Below are 18791 nucleotides of genomic sequence, written 5' to 3'. Positions count from 1 at the left end.
TTTTCCTTTACCTATTAAATTGTCTTTATCGCAACCTAGAGTTTTCTCACTTATACTCTTCTGAATCTCTTTCCCATCTCACCGGGGGGAGTGAGCAAGCAGCTGTGTGGTACTTAGTTGCTAACTGGGGCTAAACCATGACAAGGATTTCCCTGTCTTTTGCAGATAACTGCATGAAAAGATAAACTGCATCGCTGAGGAAGCCAGAACTGTAGTATTGTGTTAGTACTCTATATAGTAAGTCTAATATTTAAATGCCAAAATTCAATTTTTAAGTCATGTAAATGACATATAGTATGAATTTTATCTCTCTCTCCTGTCACTACAAGCTAGAAGTTACATTTCCCTCTCCTTTTTCTTCATAGTGCATCTTGTAGACAGGCAATGAACAGGAAAGAATGAAGACTAAGTGATTCACTAGAAATCATTCCAGCACTCTCTATTTCTCTCTTCCAGTTAACACACACTGTTAGTTGGAAATGGAGTCCCTGCCTTGTCAGATATGGTTTTGACCCTTGCAGTTTTTAAGATACAATCACATTTGCCTCAGTATTCCCTGCTACAGACACAACTTTTTCCCACTGAACTTTTTGGTTTAAAAACTACCGGCTTGCTTCCTAGCTGGCAGCCAAAGGAGCAGATGAATAACGTGACCCAGAGGAGTTACAGACATCCTGTCCACAGGTTCACTGTTTCACTAGCAAAGTAAGGCATTAGTGCCAAGAGTCCGCATATGGCCAAGATGAACCACGGGTTCATACACCAGTCTCTTGGGTGTTTGAATTTCTTATTTGACAACCAGTAGCCAAACCTCTGGTAAGTTTTTGCAACAATACTAGTTTCCTCTAACCAAGATCACTCCTCAAAGCAAGAAATAAACTGATGCTTTTTAAACTGCCTGCATCAGCTGTGCTGTAATACGGGAAGGATGGAGCTGTTCTGCACACGAAATGGAGCACAGCGTGCAGAGGTCAGCAGCCCAGAGGAGTTTGCAGAGAAAGAGGGGCTGAACATCTTAACATCTGCAGCCAAAAATGATAGCGGAAACCAGAACACCCCTGGGGTGGTACAACATCCTTCCTGCAGCACCTTTGTCTCAAGGGCGCATTCACAGCCTGTTGTCAACTGCACCTTTTTTGAGGTGCTATGAAGGGGCAGTAGTTGTCCTTATAAAATGCAATCTGCTGGAAGAGAGAAAGCTTCTTTCCTCCTGTTGACGCTTTTACCAACTGGAATTTTTCTTTGCTGTTGCTTGACAAGCTTAAATGTAGGGTTACCTTACCACCAGGTTATATGACAAGGTTACTGTCGAAGGTTTGCAGCCTGAGGAGTGGCCACGCATCCACCAGTACCCACGCGTGGGGTATCCGCAGGTCCCAAAGGCTCAAACGCTACCTCACGAAGCCAGCTCACACTCCCGCTCTTCACCGACCAGCGACACAAAATGGCGGCGCCAGGGATGCTCCCGCGCGGCCCGAACACAGACCTTCCTGACAGTGGAAACTTAACGTACGCGTGTGTTGGGGCCGACACACCGCAGGGCAGCCCGCCGTGCCGGTCAGCGGGGCTCTCCGCCCGCCTCACTCACCCGGGACGGCGAAGGGAGAAGGCACGGCGAAGCGCCGGGGCAGGAGAGCCGTGCCCCCCTCCCGCCCAGCGACTGACTTCGCCCTGCCAGTCGGGGCCAGGGCCCCACCGGCCGCCCCGGCGGCAGCGGGCGGGCTCCCGGTGCGGAGCGTTCGGCACACCGGGAGCCGCCCCCCGTGCCGCGCCTCGCCGCGCTGGACGCCGGGAGCTGTAGTCTCCGCCGGCCCGCGCCTGGCGGGAGATGGGGGCGGGCTCGCCCGGCTCCATTTTGCGCCCATTGGAGGGGCGGCCCGCTCGTCCCGCGGCCCCGGCGCCAGGCAGGGCGCCAGCCGCTGCCCGCGCCTCTCCCCTGTCCGCGCCTCCTCCCTCCCGTTCGTCCTCTCCTCTCGCCGGCACCGCCATCGCCACCGGGGTGGGGCCCGCGCCCGCTCCCGTTCCCCCCCGCGCCGCCCGGCCCCCGCCGCCGGCCGCGGGCTGAGCGCCTCTCCCGGGGGCGAGGCCCCGTCCCTCCGCGGCGGCGGCTCCATGGTGCCCGCCGCCCCCCCGCGCCCCGCAGCAACAGGCAGGACGAGGAGGAAGCGGCCCCCGGGGGTCCCCACCGCCCCGCCGCCGGCCTGAGCAGCGCCGCCGCCGCAGCGGGAGCGACCGAGCGGGCGGGGGGCGCCCGCGGGCCGCCGGCGATGGCGAACCAGCTGGTCATCCTCAACGTCTACGACATGGTGAGCGCCCGGCCCGGCGCCGGGGGCCCGCCGCGGCGGCCAGGCCCCTCCCGAGGCCCTTGGCAGCACCTCGGCCCCGCAGGCGTGGCGGCGGGCACGGGCGGGGGTCCCGGTACCGGTACCGGCCCCGCTCCCGGGAGGGCCGTGGGGGGTGGGGTGGGGTAGCGGGGAAACTTTTCCTGCCCACCCACGCGTGAGTTGCCTCCGTGGGCTCCCGGCCGCGGCGGGGACGGTACGAGCAAGGAGAAGTAACGAACTCGGGGCGGGGGGCGATAATTTGGGAGGGTGTGGGCGATTCCTGCGGATCTCTTGTGACCCGCCGCAAAAGTTTGCTGGGGCGGCGGGCCGGGTGTTGCAGCGAGCGGCGGATCCGCTCCCTGCCGCGGGGACAGCTGTTCCCCGGCCCGGCCGCCGGCGAGGGGCGGGACGCGAACGCCCCCCCGCTGAGCCCCTTCCCCTGTCGCTGCGCCGGGGGAGGCCCTGCCGCTCCTGCTCCCGGAGAGCGTCAAAGTGCCTGATTTTCCAACAGGGTAGTACCTGGGGATACCCCACCTGCCTCTGCAGGGATGAGAGGTTTTTAGCGCTGTGCCCTTGATGTGGAGGGTTTTTTTTCTATACCGGAATTTTTGGACAGTTTCGGTATGGCTGCGACTTGGTAGAAATAAGGCAGTTGCCCCGGCTTGATTTGCAGTCCCATGAGCTCACCTCCCCTCCCTTCTGGGTGATCTTTCTGTGACACCTACAGCAGCTCCTGTATTGTCTTGCATTCAGCGGGAAGCTGCTCAAATGCCATGGTAACTAATGAGGTGTAAGTACCTGCAGAGAACAGGAGGTGCCCATAAGTAATATTAAGAAAATATTATCCGTTAATGCGTTTCAATCGCTGGAAATCAGAACAGGTAGTACTAGTTCTCTGACCACGTTTTGAGTCTACTGATAGTGGGACAGTAAGATTGATGACTGGCATCAGGTAACATTGCTTGTGTTACTTAGCTTTTTTTGGATTGGCTGTCCCACCGCCACCATTTTAAAGTGAACTGGTGATTTCAAAGGGCAAAGGTGTATGGTGTAGAGTCAGTGACTGCTGGCAGAGAGAAAATGCAGCTTGTTTGCTTGGGAATACTCAGGCTCTAATGCTAGAATACTTAATAGCAATCAATAGGGAGCTATCTGGCTTGAAATGAGAATGATATATGAGCTTACGTGAACTACCCTGATTCTTGTTATTATTTTCATTCACCCTAATACTTATCATAAAAATCAATGTTCCTGTCAAAGGATTCTTTTTTTGCCCCCTCCGGTGTCTGAGTTCTGTCTCCAGCGAATATAACCTGTTACTTACACTTTGTTTTGTAGAGAACGAGGGGAGGCTAAAGACAGGAGCAGTCTATTCACTGCGATTTTTCGGGGGGGGATGGGGATGGGGTCTTTGCTCACCAAGTTGAGCGCATACGTGATGCTGATATGACAAAAAAGTCACTGTGCCTTATTTATACTAGACTTAAGGAGGGAAGGATGCTCTGGCGCATGCATATGTATGACTTCTCTGGACTATAGTTAAAAATATACATTGGAGAAACTCTTTTGGCAGGAAAAGAGATGGATTTACATGTATTAACTATAAATATTGGTACAGAGAAAGAAGTAGGACTTCAGTTTCAGGACTCTTACATAAGATAGTATCTTTGAAGTCAAGGCTTGACACACTTCTGACTCACAAAGATGGAAGACCCAGTGTTGTCACGAAGACTTGCTTAGCTGTGCAAACTGTCACCTGGGCCCAGTTCACAGACAGGCTGTGAAAACTTAACAGAATGGACTGTCTCCTGTGTAAGTGCTGTCTGGGAAGTGATGCCATGGCCTCTGCGAGACACTCCCTTCTCGCTGTGATGGTGGGGTGCGACTTCAGCATGACTTTTCCTTTTTTCTTGTGATAACCTGCTCTTTCATTCACATCGTTCTCCTTCACCTCTTACTCCTTAGATTTCTTTGCTGCAACCTGTATCCTACTTTCTTTTTCCTCCAGAGTTGAATTGGTATGATCAGTTTTACTCCAGCCATCCTAGGAAGGCTGACAGTTGACAGAGGGGAAGGGGGGAAAGAAAGGGAACAGAAAGGTCGTGCTCCTAAAAACTGGTATCGTATGTTTCCTTAGGATATGTTGGGGACTGATGGTCGTCCTGTTGTGATTAGTCGGGCCTTGCCTACATCAAAAAGTAGCATAGTCTCTAAAGCCACCATCTGTGGAAGGAACCTGTTCTCCAAAAGAAGCCAGAAAGCACATTTATTTGCAGATGCTTGATCACATGTAGGGGTGTGTTTTGTGCATTGGTCTGCAGTTGTGGTATTTGTTGAAGCTGTACATCACCACAAATTATACATAGTGTAGACTGAGACCACTAAGCAGAATGTTTCTATATCCTACTTCAGCTGCGTTTGTTGTTTTATACCAATGTCTACATCATTTGACCATTAGAGAAACAGATGTCCTTTAAATTGGAAAGAAAACCTGAGGTTCCCACAGTGTCTGAAAGACACTCGTACATCCTGCCTCGAACACTTTCGCAAAATGATGCCTCAGTCCATTTTAAACTTGTTTGAAGCAGGAGCTTAAACTAAAGCCCCACTCTCATGTTGCGTAGCAGTTACGTTACAGCTTGTAGACAACCTGCTGAAATCAATGATACTGCCTTGTCTGGGGGCACTAAGAGTGGGCGGGAGAAGGAAAGTGTCTTTCGTAATAGCTATTTTGAAGTTCTGTTTATTCACCAAACCCTGCCAACTGTGTTTTGAGGCACTAGCAGGTTTGCTGTTTGCTTCTGACATGTTGTGTCACTTGGGGGTGGGTTTGGGGTTTTTTGTTTCTTGTTGGAACAAGAGGCCACTGTTAGTCACCTGGCTGACAGAATCAACACTACTATAATTGCAACAGTCGTATGAACAGCTTTATTTTAACCTGAGTGCTAACTGTAGCTTCATTTCCCAGACAGCTGCTTAGGTATGCAGGGGAATACTAGGTGACCTTGCTGCTGCTGAAACTCCTTGCAGGACTGAGTGGGTTGGTTTGGGAGCATATAACCTTCCATTGTCCTTCACTGAAGTGCTTGGAAAAGCAAAATTCTCTGATAAAACCAAAGGGCGAGGAGGGGTGCCTGTTTTGTACAAGAAAGTGGACTTTCAAGTACTGGTAACTTTCCAGCAGGAGAGAAGCTTAAGGGCATGTTTATATGCCGCAGTTCATGCATTTGAAAATCTTTTATGATCATTAAAAGGGTAGGGTGAAAACTTTGATATATGATGTTTTGAGAACCGGAGTACTTCATAGTTCCATTTTAATTAACTGCTATTTTTAGGAGTCTAGCTTTCTTGTGCCCAAAGTAGCATCCTATTTTTTCCCCTTGTCAAATAAGGCTATAACAATCAAAAGCATTAACATAAATGAAAGTTCTAAAGAAAGTAATGAAGATATTTTTGAAGCACTAGGATTAGTGTTTTTCTTTCATTTCAGTGACATGACATTATCCTGCACATAGAAAAATACTTCTCTGATATTTTTGTTCTGGCAGTTGCATTAAACATGAATTCCTGTTTTACAAGACTGAATTACTGCAACATATTGAGGATACGGGATTGTGCCTCTATACGTTCTACTATGGCAAAATTCATATCAGACTAAATGAAGGGAATCCAGCTTGCGTAATGGAGGCAAGGATGTAGCTTTTGGGATCAGTTTGGGATTCTAGAATTTACGGCATGTTACTGAACCAGCGAGAGATTATATATAGATATGTCATTTAATTTACAATCTTTATTGCATAAGCTGTGTATAATTATTTCAGCTGTAGCCAAATTCAGTGTACTTTAAGTTGCATTTGTCTTACATTTCTTTCTTCCATGCGATAAGGCCTTTTGTTCAATGAGAAAATGCGACCAACCTTCCAATAGCTGATCCAGATTAAGTAATCATTAGATATAATTACTGTTCCTAGGGGGGAAGTAATTCTGCCTTATTGAAATTCTTTTATCTTCAATTAACCTACACTGTTCTTACTGGAAATATTAAGTGAAGTGCCAGCTTGCTTTAGGCACTTCTTCCAAAGCTGCTAATGTTTGTTTAATTTGCCACCACTGCTCCTGTTTTGTAGTGTAGTGAGCCCCATGTATTTAGGTGGCACCAGTAAGAAGGAGCGTGTACTTGAATAGCATTGGATGAGCTGAACACTTTGTTAGAGCAGCTTTCCACCCCAGTCGTCTGCTTCTGTATGGATTGATGAGGACGATTGCTGACCTGCTTTTCTGCCCTCTCCCTATACCTTGCATTATGTTTCATAGAGGAGTGTGAATAATTTTTCTCTTTTCCTGCCTAGTGACAAGCTAGGCTTTATTACTTCCACTGTTTATGGGATAGCTTACTTTTGTTCCATTTTCAGAGAGCACCAGTAACCTTGCTTGGCATTAACAGATCCGATGCTTGTGTGATGCATAGGTTATTTGAAATTCAGAGGCTGGGTGCAGAGTTTTCTGGCAGAATGGGTGTCCAGGAGGGGAAAGGCTAGAGCACCAGGGACCCTGTCTAGCCCAGTTCTAGATTAGGTTCATCTGGATACACCTTTCACTAGGTAAACATACTCTCTTCCTGCACTGACAGACTCTTATGTTGAGTGTGCCTATGAGTTTGACTATAAATATAAACCTAAACCTGTTTTGAAATGGTCAGCTGGTAAAGTGTGGAGTTAGGATTGGCTTCAGAATTGAAACAGGTTTATGTTTAAGTAGCTCTTCCATTTTCCTGGGGCTTTGATTTCACTTTAGTGAACAGAATCAATTTTCTTATGCTCACAAATCCATTAAGTTAGTTGAGAAGTCATAACATCATTCCCCCTCTTTCCCCTCTTGTTTTCTCCCTGCTCTGTCTTTTTATACAGACTAAATCTAACCCAGTATATTTCTGGATGTAGCTTGATCTGAAAAGTCTGGTTAGATTCATACAGACTAGCTATGCTCTTTTCTGTGGGGAGGAAGGAAAGAACTTTAAAATAGACGAAGGTGTTGATTTAGTGTAATCATCTATACCCCTCTAGCTAACATCGCAATGCATTAACAAAGCCAGAAATTAAAGTGAAGTATAAAGTTTAGTCTTAAGCAAAATTTATACACAGATCTCAACGATCCTTAGCTTTAAATAAATATAAGGAGCAAAATCTCTCTTCTATTAATTCACATTGACAAAAATTCCCACAACTGGCTTGTCTAAAGAAGAGAACATCAAATCCTCAGCATAGAATCATTAAGGTTGGAAAAGACCTCTAGGATCATCAAGTCCAACTGTCAACCCAACAACACCGTGTCTTCTAAACCATGCCCTGAAGTGCCACACCTACATGTTTTTTGAACACCTCCAGGGATGGCGACTCCACCACCTCTCTGGGCAGCCTGTTCCAATGTCTGACCACAATTTCAGTAAAGAAATTTTCCCTAACACCCAATCTAAACCTCCCCTGATGCAACTTGAGGCCATTTCCTCTCATCCTATCGCTAGTGACCTGGGAGAAGAGACCAACACTCACCTTGCTACAACCTCCTTTCAGGTAGTTGTAGAGAGCGGTAAGGTCTCCCCTCAGCCTCCTCTTCTCCAGGCTAAACACCCCCAGCTCCCTCAGCCTCCCCTTGTAAGACCTGCTCTCCAGACTCTTCACCAGCTTCGTCACCCTTCTCTGGGCACGCTCCAGCACCTCAATGTCCTTCTTGTACTATGGGGCCCAAAACTATTTTATTATCCAGATAGTAATTTCTGTCCCATGTCTGCTGGCACAATGGTGAATCTTCAGCTGGAAAAATGATGTGCTGATGTTTGGCAGCTGCTAGTAGCTGAATTTGAGGGACCGTTTAGTTTAGGCTTGATGATCTTTAGGCTAAGAATGGCTGTAAAAGCCAAATACATACACATCTAGTGCCTGAAGATTTGTAACTTTTGGCCTGACTTGCTCTTTTTGCCATTTAACTTGTTTTGATTTTCATAAATAGCTTCTCAGCCCAAAGTTTAGTATATCATTTTTATTAGGAGAAAATGGCTTTCAGAAATGCAGGTTATATGCCATAATGTTTGTAATGGCCCTGTAAATTATGTACTAACTCCAGCTAGTGCATCTTAACAAGTGTGACACCTGTAACCTTTTACATTTTTATCATGTTATGCTGTTTTAATAGTGACTTCACATCAGAAAGCACTTATTATGTCAACAGGTTGTGTAAAGAAGATAGCTTCTTTTTTTTCCTGTTTGCTAAACAAATATTAATTTGCTGGGGCTACTAGCTCAGTCTGTCTCCTGCCTGCCAGCTGGCTTTTTGAAATTTACTTGGTAGAAGCTCGCAGGGGTGCCCTTTGGGACCAAACAGCCTGGGAGGAAAAATCCCACTACTGGAGTAATTGACAAAATAATGTCTTCTGTGTATTTTCAAGAGGTTTTTCTGTTTTAAGGATACAGCTGAGGTGGTTTTTTTTTTGTTTTTTTAGCCTTTGTTTCAGGTTCCTTTTTAAATTATGTGTCACTTGAAAATTTTTCCTGCTTGGAGACTGATATTTCGAGGGTGGTGATGTAGCCAAGGAAAGACAGTAATTTTGAGGTTTTTCCCTTTCTGGAACTCTATCCATCTTTAAGGTCTTGAGGGTAATCGCTAACTCCTGATAGGCACTTGCTGCTGCTTTTGAAAAAGAAAATAGAAAGCACTAAGGGAAGGTTTTTTTCCTTTCCTCCCCTGCGCCCCACCCTCCCCCCCTGTGTTTTTTTTTTTTAATTTATTTTTTTAAACTATCACTTCCTGCTTTCCTTTTGAAATGCAGCTATTACCTGTTGGCCACAACAGAAGTGATATACTGGAAACAGGTGTTAGACCTATGCAAAAGACTTACACCTGATGTAGGGAGACATACATCAGGAGTCTGGAGAGAGCTTAGTCTCTTCTATGGTGACCGCCAAGGGAGTATTCAAAGGCAAAATATACGGAGGTAATTTCAGTCCATCTTACATACCTCTGGGTGTGTCTCATGCTCATCTGGTCATAAGCAAAAGTGCGGTCATTGCTGTAAGTGACGGTGTGTGTATGTTACAGACCTGCATTCTGATACTATTAAGAAAAAAAAAATCCTCCTGCAAAATTACTGCAGTTGATTCTAAAATGTATTCCGCCTTATGGAAAACTTTACAACCTGTAACTTGCTGGAAAATCGGAAGTTGATCTGGATTTCTCCCAGGTATGGTCTCCTTGGTTGACAGACGCTGACAGCACTAAAACACTGGAGTAGAACCTAATGGAATTATTTCACTGTGTACAGTTGGGGAATTTTACTGGCATGTTCTGATCCCATCAAATGGGTTGTGCGGTTTCACTTGTGGTAGGGTTTTATGCTTTTGATGTGGGGGACAAATACATGTCAGTCTGCTGTCAAGAAGACATCTGTATTGGGAGCTAACTAGAGTCTTTTTTGTTTTCTTCTTTCCTTTTAGTATTGGATGAATGAATATACTTCTTCCCTTGGAATTGGAGTGTTCCATTCAGGTATAGAGGTGTATGGCCGAGGTATGTACAAGAAAAACATAACTTAACTCTTTGTTTCAGTAACGCTGTTATTTAAAAAAAACGTTTTCCAGGTAGTAAGGGAAGTCTGGCTCCTGAAACCTGTTCATCAGTTCTCTCTTAAAGTTCTCCTCTCTTCTGCCTCTGGCAAAAGCCTTGGATACAAATAGTCCGGTAGCCATCTTGCATTCTTGTAAAGCTATGCAGCTATGAAAAAGTGTACAAAGTATTCAGCTAGGCGTAGAAATCTTTCTTTCAGGTTTTGAAATACCTATCGTTAAAACAAATGTATGCTTTATGAAAGCATGGTTGAACGAACTTTCCTCAGTATTCTGCCAGCACTTCATGCAAGGAGTTAATTTTTAACTACAGAAACAATGGTCTGTTGCAGATACACACCTAAAAGTGCATGATGGTCAGGAAAAACTGTCGGTTCCTTATTAGTAGGTTGGTTTGTTTTAAAGAGACAGTTTCATTAAAAGGCATCTCATGCATACGGCTTACAAAAGATACACTTGTGATAAATACAGCAATACATTCCGATGTTGGGAAGTAGATCATACTTTGGGGATGCAGCATCCTCAACTGTTCAGGCCAGTTGGAATCCCCATTGCTGCCAGAAGGTGTTTCTGAGCGTGCTGTAGCGCAGGCTCAGGTCTGAGGTGTTCCTGCCTAGCAGTATAATGACACTCTGAGGTGATGGTGTTGCTGAAAGTAGTCCATTCAAAGAAGAAAAATCTACTTCAGTTCTTTTCTGGAATGTGCTGGGAGGTGAGGGGAAGCAGCAAAAGGTGTGGCATGCAATCCACGGACCACATTGCCCGAAGTTATCTTGAACTGTAAATGTTTCAGCTACTGTAATGGTCACATTGTAACTAGGTTTGCAAGTGTTATCAAAGCAATGAATTGACAAAATACAATGCTTATTGTTAAACCTTTTTTGTATTTCTTTTAATCCAAACCAGAAGGACATTGCTCTTAATAGTGCTGTGCCTGAACCCCAGTTCTTGAGCTGTGCCAAATACATGTGCCTCCCTTCCCGTTCAGATTATAACAGCTTTCTCATCTAGCAGGTCATGTGCCTGCTAGAACAATGACTTGCATTTTTCGAAGTACATCAAACTTTATTTATTAACCTGTTGTAAAAAAGATTATCCAAAAAACTGAATGCTAGACTTGGATGATGTGTTACGAGTTTTGAGGAAAGGAAGCGTGAAGTCATGCTTAAAGCTTTTTATTGTGCTCTGGGTGTGGTATGCTGTGTTATCTTGCAGACACAGAAGGAAGCTAAAGCACACCATGATATTTTCATGTACTGTAAGTGCTTACGCTAGCGGATGCTATGCGCAGGCTTCAGATGCATCCACTGGTTCACTTTCTTGTTACAGTAAAGAACTCGGGACAGTTGAACTCTTGCAAATTAAGAAAAAAAAAAACCCACCTATTAGGCCACTACTGGCTGCCACACTTAAGAGCTGTAGTGCCCACTGAATAGAAGCACCATCAGACCTTTGAGGATACAGTACTCCCTGATCTATAAATACATAAGGGAACTTTTAAAGACAAGCATGTATAAAGAACACTAGTAGGATTTACAATTTACCTTGTAAATCCTTACTTACACAATGAAAACAATATATACTTACTATAAAGTTACTCAAGTTAAACCTGTACACTGATGTAGATAATTTCCTGTCAGTTTTTACTTAGGTTGACTAGTAATTAACAGAACTATTCATTTACAGCTCCCTGCATTTTTTACCCATGTAAATAACATGTCTGGTTTCTAGTTTTAGATCCTTGTGAAGTGATCTTCCAGGCAGTGAGGTCTGCTGTTCTTTACTGTTGTTGTATACCGTTTTCGTTAAATCTGAGCTTTCTCTTTCAGAATTTGCCTACGGTGGTCACCCATACCCTTTTTCTGGAATATTTGAAATTTCACCAGGAAATGCTTCTGAGCTAGGAGAAACATTTAAATTTAAGTAAGTAAGATACCTATTTTCTTGCTTTTGAGAAGGCATGTTCAAAAGACAACTTCTTGCTTTTATTTTTGAGGATAGATGTGTTGAATGATGCTACAGGATTTCTGTGTGTTTACTTAGAAATGAAAGATGGACAGAGGTGATGAGGCAGTTAAGTGTCGACAGCAAAGGACATTATTTTTAGCATACCACTACATTCCTTAAATGTGTACAAATTACGTGGACTTGTGGCTAGCTTTTGTTATTCATACAGTGTATACAAGGGGTAACTTTTTCAAGGTAGTGAAATTTTTATTCAAAGAAAAAAGCTGTAAAATGTTACTTTTCAAGGTTTCCCCATATCTCTTTTCCACTTCCTCAGTGTGACTGCCTTGACCCTTCCCTGCATTACAAGCTCTTAACTGTTCTCAGCCGTCTCTTAGAAACAATATCCTTTGGAGATATGGGGAAAACTGCATCCAGTGTTTGTCAGAGTTAAGTTGCAAAGAACATAAGTCAACTACAGGTGAACAACTGGCAAGGAAATAATTTCTTATGATAATGGTGCTGTAAAATGGAACATAAGGAATCTGTGTTGTTCTAGGAGGGCAGAAAGATCTCACCACCCACAGTGGGGTGATCTTTGAGCAATGTGTGAACAGTAATCCACCTATATCATGGAAGCCTGATCACCTTCTACTCTCTCTGTTTCTCTTCTAGAGAGGCTGTGGTTCTAGGCAGTACTGACTTCATGGAAGATGACATAGAAAAAATAGTAGAAGAGCTTGGAAAGGAGTTCAAAGGAAATGCATATCACCTAATGCACAAAAACTGCAATCACTTTTCTTCAGCTTTATCTGAGGTAAACAAACATAAAGGTGTATAGAAAGGTGCTTCCCAAGTGGCTACAGAGCGTCACCTCCATCCTGTCCTTTGGAATGTTTGGCCTAATTTCCGACTTCCTATCTCTGTTGCCTTGGGCAAGTGTCACAGTTTTTCAGGTTTTATTTGCGCTTCTGTCCAAAGCACATGATTTCATTGCTGAAAATGCTAAATGTTGTTATCATACATAGTTTCTGTTAGAGCAGGGGTGTATTTCTAATTGAGCAACCTAGTATTAACAGGATTTCAAAAGCATTTCAGATGCTTCAGAGATCACTACTGAGGACAGAACCATGTGTTATTGTTATCAGCATTTCCCCACAAAGCCATCACACCAAAAATAATTTTTAAAGTTATGACCCTACTGTTAAAGAATAACAAAGGCTTTGAAGTTTCACAGACAATGTTAATATTCTGCTTGAGAGGCTTTTGTCAAGTTATGGCTCTGCCAGCACCTGTGTCCTGGTCATGTAGATACCCGGGTGGTTGTGCAAAGTATCTGACTATGGAGTTGAATGGGTTTTGCTTTTTCCCCTCAGCTTTATTTTAACGTGATCGGTTTGCCAATATGAATGAATGCCTGATCACTGACTGACGTGTATCAACACAAGGGAAAGGGCAAGTAACCCAGGACAAAGAAGGGCATGATAGCTGTGACTTTTATCAGTAGTTATCGATCTGTGCTCATCAGAATTTATTCTAATGTTTCATTGAAGCACCCCAAAAAAGGGATGGCTATTTTTTTCATGGTGAACTTCCATAAAATTTAATTGTTCTTTTTTTCAAAATAATTAATGGCGCACTTACTGCATAGGCTGTGTTTTGGGTAGACTGTTTCATCTTCAAGTGGCAGTGGCAAATTTTATTGAGATGGTGATTCATCTGCAACGCTGGTACAAGTAAGTAGGGTGAGACACTGGCAAAGCTGCAGTCGGCATGAAATCTGGCCTACGTGGCCAGGTTTTTGCCATACTCTTCAACCGCATGGTCGTGTTGTTTCTCTTTTACGTCGTGTCCTATCCAGTGTTCAAATTGACTATAAAGACAGGAATATAATTACAAGTTAAATCCTGCTCAGTTACAGCAGAGTAATGCTCCCATTAGCTATGATTTTTCTCCAGATTGCACTGGAATAAGTGATACCAGAAGTGAATATGCAGGTAGTTAAGTAAAATAGCTCACTTCTTGAATAGTGACAATTAAACCATTTAATGATTGATGTACAGTAAAAACATGTATTTAATGCAGGTTTTATATATTTTTGAGGAGTTGAAACCAGCTCTGCATTGTATAGCTTCTCTTGTCCCAGTGGTCCTACATGTGTGTGCTTGGCCTGTGTGCTGTAAGATAGTGATGTTTTGTGCAAAGCCATCAGAGGCTGTCACAGTAAATAGCCTCAGCTGTCCGTGTAACTCCACGTAACCGTAGTATTGACACTATTTTTTTGACCACTTGATTTCAGGGTGCTTTTTTCTTTCTAATAGTGAGATTTCTCCTGCAATTTCTGAGGAATTAGCAGTGAATAGAAAGCATACCTTAACTCATTTCTGTGCCTTTTATAGAAGTTATTAAAAAAGAGTGAGGTGGTTAGGCTTTTTAGGGCTTCTAAAATAGTGTAGAACCAAATGTCAAACTCTCACAGTGGAAAATAAGTCTCCGTGTGTGACTTGGGATGCTGCTTGTACTGATGGAGAAAGTTGTCTTAGTGCAGCTGACTTGAGTGCTTCTCAGCTGGCGTTTGTGAATTGTAAGGCTGCTGCAGCCTTTGCATTTTCTTGACAGTACTGTGGTTTTGTTACTGCTGAATCCAGAAGACAAATTAATCCTTTCTTTTCCCTTTCCTCCTTAGATTCTGTGTGGAAAAGAGATTCCGCGATGGGTGAATCGCCTTGCCTACTTCAGCTCCTGTATACCGTTTCTCCAGAGCTGCCTGCCGAAGGAGTGGCTAACTCCGGCAGCCCTCCAGTCTAGCGTTAGCCAGGAGCTACACGATGAGCTGGAGGAAGCTGAGGATGCAGCAGCATCAGCTTCCTTGGCAAGCTCAGCATCTGGGTCTAGAACTGGACGCCACACCAAATTATAAGTCCTCCTCCAAAGTAACAAATGATTTGGAATACTTCAGTTTAATCTCTCCAGCACTTGACTTCCTGACAGAACATGAGAGCTGACTCTAGAACATTGTTTTTATATGCAAAAAAGGCTCTCATCAACCCCTGTTTCAGCTCAGGATTATTTATGTAGTGAAAAGAATTGCTGGGAGGAAAGGGAAGGATTTTGTGTGAAGCCACCCTTTTCATTTTCACCTGTTTGGTAGACCTGGGTTATCTTAACATCATGTATAAAGCAGAACATAAATTATTTGTTTACAGTATTGTGTACTGCTGTTTACAAGTCCCGTAAGGACTCCTGCCACCATGGAAGACGAGAGAATTCGAGTTTGATTTAACTGTTGGTATAACTCAAAAGCAGTGGTATGATGCCCTGGATGAACTCTCCCCCTTGTTTTCAAGATTTAAGGCAGGTGAACATTAAATTTCTGAGAAATGCCAGAAACTGCTGAATACTATATATGTGAACAGGGTACTGTGCACTTGAAGTGGCTGATGTAAACAGGTAGATTCCAGGATGTAGGGAGACTGGTTTTGTCTGAGATCTGTTACTAGAAGTATGACCTCTACATTAATGCAACTGTGGATTTTTGCACATATGAAGGGAAATTTCTATCTCATTACAATGCACATTGATCCTTTTTTTTTTTTTTTTTTTTTTTTTTTTAACTCAGCCATGTAGTTTGCATCCTGTCTTCTGTCTGTCTGTCTGGTCTGCTTCAACCAGGATTTAGGCATGTGAATATCATCTGTTAGAAGCTTCAACAAATTTTTCACTGTTTGCTTTACTTGATTTCGCACTTCTATATGAAAGTTAGTAGTTGTATTCTTTTTTTTGTTTCATATAGTTTGGAGTAGTCTAATACAAGCCATTTATGGTTGGGGAATGGCCTTGCTTTCTGCTGCTGATTTTGCTTCATTTGAGGTTTGAGTTTGTAAACATTCGTGCCCTTTTTTTTTTTTGCTATAAATTACTGCCCAGTTGTGTGTTTCTGCACAAATTATAGAGAAATCCTAATTTATTTGCCCACAGTCTCTGACTGTGGCATTAACTTTCTTGTCAGATGTAATGAAGAAAAACCTGAAAGTTGCTTATGCACCTGCGTGTTTACACAGCAGAACCCACTAATCTGCACACATAATTATATCTGAAGGTAAGAGATATTATTTTCTAAAACACAGAAGTATGTTTGCTGGTAGATTATAATTAGAGCTAAATTATAATTAGTGATCAGAATATATAATGGAATGCCTTATTCTTGTTCACTTACCAAGAGAATTAATGGTTCTTCCAGTCATTAGTGTAAATTAGTGAGGTTCTCTTGTGCACATAAGGATACAGTAGCACAAACGTGAGGGAGGTGAGCTCGTGTATTTTGAAAGACTTGCTGCCTTAAACTAACAAAAACCATACCATCCGTAAACTGATCAGCTCACAGAGAGGTGTGCATTACTAGAAGTATAAGTGATTCGTACAAGCTTTATTTTCAGTCTCTTGCTGCGTTTAGTTTTTCCATTAAGTGAAATACTGACTCTACAGTTTCTGCTGTTCAAAAGGCAAAAAATCCTCCGAGGAGGTGAGAGTGCTTCATGTGACGAATGCTCCTAGTCGTGGGTAGCCAGTGCCATTGAACCCAATGGGAAGGTGCTGTAGGCTGTGTCGTAGTAAGAATTCTTATGATTGCCAATTCCGACTCACGTTAGAAAAGGCCGGAAGTTCTGCTAGCAGTTGGGTTGAATTCTTTGTCAGACAGTCATTAAGTTTTTGCTCATATTCTGTGATGCAGTGTAGGTACAGAGAGGTGCTCAGCTCTGGGGGGGAAAATCAAGTGAGACTCTTTCTGGAAAGAGTGGATAATAGTAGAAGTCTCTTTAACTGTAGTTTGGTACGTCTTTTCATAATCTCTTCTACCAAGTGGGAAACGCTTAAGACTGACAAGTCTACTACTAACTACGTTCTCTGTTTGCTCTCCAGAAGCTGGACATACTGACTGTCCCTGTTGAGTGTTTTTTCACTTGAATCTCTGAATTTGAGTTTTGGGTTTTTTTTTTTCCCTGTAGTGAAAATGAATATGGTGGTCTCCAGTCAACTCTCAAGCATTACAGAACTGAATCTCACACTACTTACAGCTAAGACAACAGGCCACGGGCAGGCTTTTTTGTCTCTGCTGCGCAGCTGTGGTAGTAACGTGACTAAGTCTCTTGGCCAAGGCAGGTCCTTTATTTCAGCTCAGGGTTGAGGCCACTGATCTAGCAATGTACTGTAGCTTTTCCTAGGTTTTAGGAAAAATAAATAGAATGAATTTTCATTGCTACCTAACTTTTATGTACCAAAATCAGCTTTTTAGGCTTCTGATATATCCAGAGCGCTAGGTCACAAATCTCTACACCTTCATTAACACACACAACTACAGCATGTACAATGCAAAAACGTGACAGATCACAGCACAGTTTTTATTTAGAAGTAAAACTGAGACTATTTTTTATAAAGCAGACTGGAAAGTTTGTAACAAAAGCATTCATTTTATCTCTAGCTGTACAGGTGAAAATACTGTCTTATGCTCCATTTTTTTTTGTTTGTTTCAAAACCATCCATTTGTAAATCCAGTGAGGAAACTGACACCTGAACCCTGAAGGCTGTTGGGTATTGTATCAAAGCAGCCGGTACTGTAACTCCAGTCGCATGCTGTCAGCTCAGCCTCCACTGGGTGCCTCCAAGAAGTCGCCCTGCCAGTGGTTACTCCGATTTGTTAGCAATAGAGCAAGTTACCTTTCACCAGCATTACTGCCAAGCAGGGATTACTTTAGCTGACTAATGACCACACTGTGCTAGGACTAGAACACTCCAAAATGCTGTGAGAAAGCTGGACACCTGTGGAGTCTTTTCCATCAAAACGGGTAGAAAAATATCACTACTTCAGGGTTCTGCTCTGTTTACTTTCTCATTCTTGTTTAATTTTCTGTCAGATAGTACTTTTGATACATATTATATTCTTTAACTTGAAGTCATTTTATTTAAATGCCATTTTCTGTTCAGCAAGCCAAAAAATCCAATGTACTGTCAGTGTGCACCAGTAACTTCAGAGTCGCTTGGTAAAAACATAGTTGCATTACTTCTAAAATTTGCAATGCAATTCTGATCACTATTGATACATGATAATTTTCACTGTTGGAAGTTGGTTACAAGCTGAATAATCACCGATGCATTTTTTTGTAAACTTGTATTCAAGTTTACTGTGCTACATAGTATTTGTATAAAATTCAAAGAATTTTGACTTTTGTTACCTGTACATGGCAACAAGTTGTCTAGCATCTTAAATCCATCAGTTTATTAAAAATACTTTTATAAAAAAAGACACTTGGCTCTGTGTGTTATTCCCCTGGTACCTCCAGCTTGTTTTGTCAGTGCCACCCAAGCTGATCTTTGGTTTTGAAAGCATCTTTCAAAGGATAGTAAAACTGTCCAGGGGTTTCCTGTATTAAGCAATCGGCTGTATTCTGACATGGGCATCAGGACCTGCAGTTTGGTTTGAGGCATTATTAAGAGCCACTAGTTTTTAATAGACTAAATTCAAAATGTTTTCAGATTTGGTGCGCCACGCTTTGTGTGCTGAGCCTGGCATCTCTGTGTGCACTGCTGATGAAGACTGGCTATGACATGACTTGCTGGAGAAGCTGCCAAGATACAGCTGTGTTCACTTTTCTGACTGCTGCTGGACCCTAATCACTAGCAGAGCTGCAAGAGAGTCTGAGGAACTCATAACCTATTGAAAGGAAACCTGGCAACTTTGAGAGCGTTCATCAGTCTGGAACTGTGAATCCCAGACAAATTCACCTGTGGCATCCGACGGCCAAGAGTGCCGACCCACTTCTGGGAAGGCAATCAATACACAAAAAATATATATTGCATTGTTTGTTAATGGGCGAGTGGCTGAGTTTAACTCAACTGTTCTTGAAGA

General features: G+C 43.3%; 2 protein-coding genes across 2 annotated transcripts in view; both read left to right on the top strand.

The window, feature by feature from the left end:
- The window catches only part of CATSPERE (catsper channel auxiliary subunit epsilon), a 37687-nt gene extending 36179 nt beyond the window's left edge, over positions 1-1508 (top strand). Inside the window, 1 exon segment of the mRNA XM_075089803.1 lies at positions 1289-1508. Coding sequence (XP_074945904.1) covers positions 1289-1508 — 220 coding nt within the window.
- Positions 1509-1856: 348 nt separating this feature from the next.
- Positions 1857-18186, top strand: DESI2 (desumoylating isopeptidase 2). The gene is made up of 5 exons (XM_075089369.1): positions 1857-2306; positions 9812-9884; positions 11770-11863; positions 12563-12704; positions 14574-18186. Exons 1-5 carry the CDS (start codon positions 2268-2270, stop codon positions 14805-14807), a joined length of 582 nt encoding a protein of 193 aa, XP_074945470.1. The 5' UTR covers positions 1857-2267; the 3' UTR covers positions 14808-18186.
- The last annotated feature ends 605 nt before the right edge of the window (positions 18187-18791 follow it).

This window comes from Phalacrocorax aristotelis, chromosome 3 (assembly GCF_949628215.1).
Source record: "Phalacrocorax aristotelis chromosome 3, bGulAri2.1, whole genome shotgun sequence".
Classification (NCBI taxonomy): Eukaryota; Metazoa; Chordata; class Aves; order Suliformes; family Phalacrocoracidae; genus Phalacrocorax; species Phalacrocorax aristotelis.
This window is presented reverse-complemented; position numbering and strand designations above follow the sequence as displayed.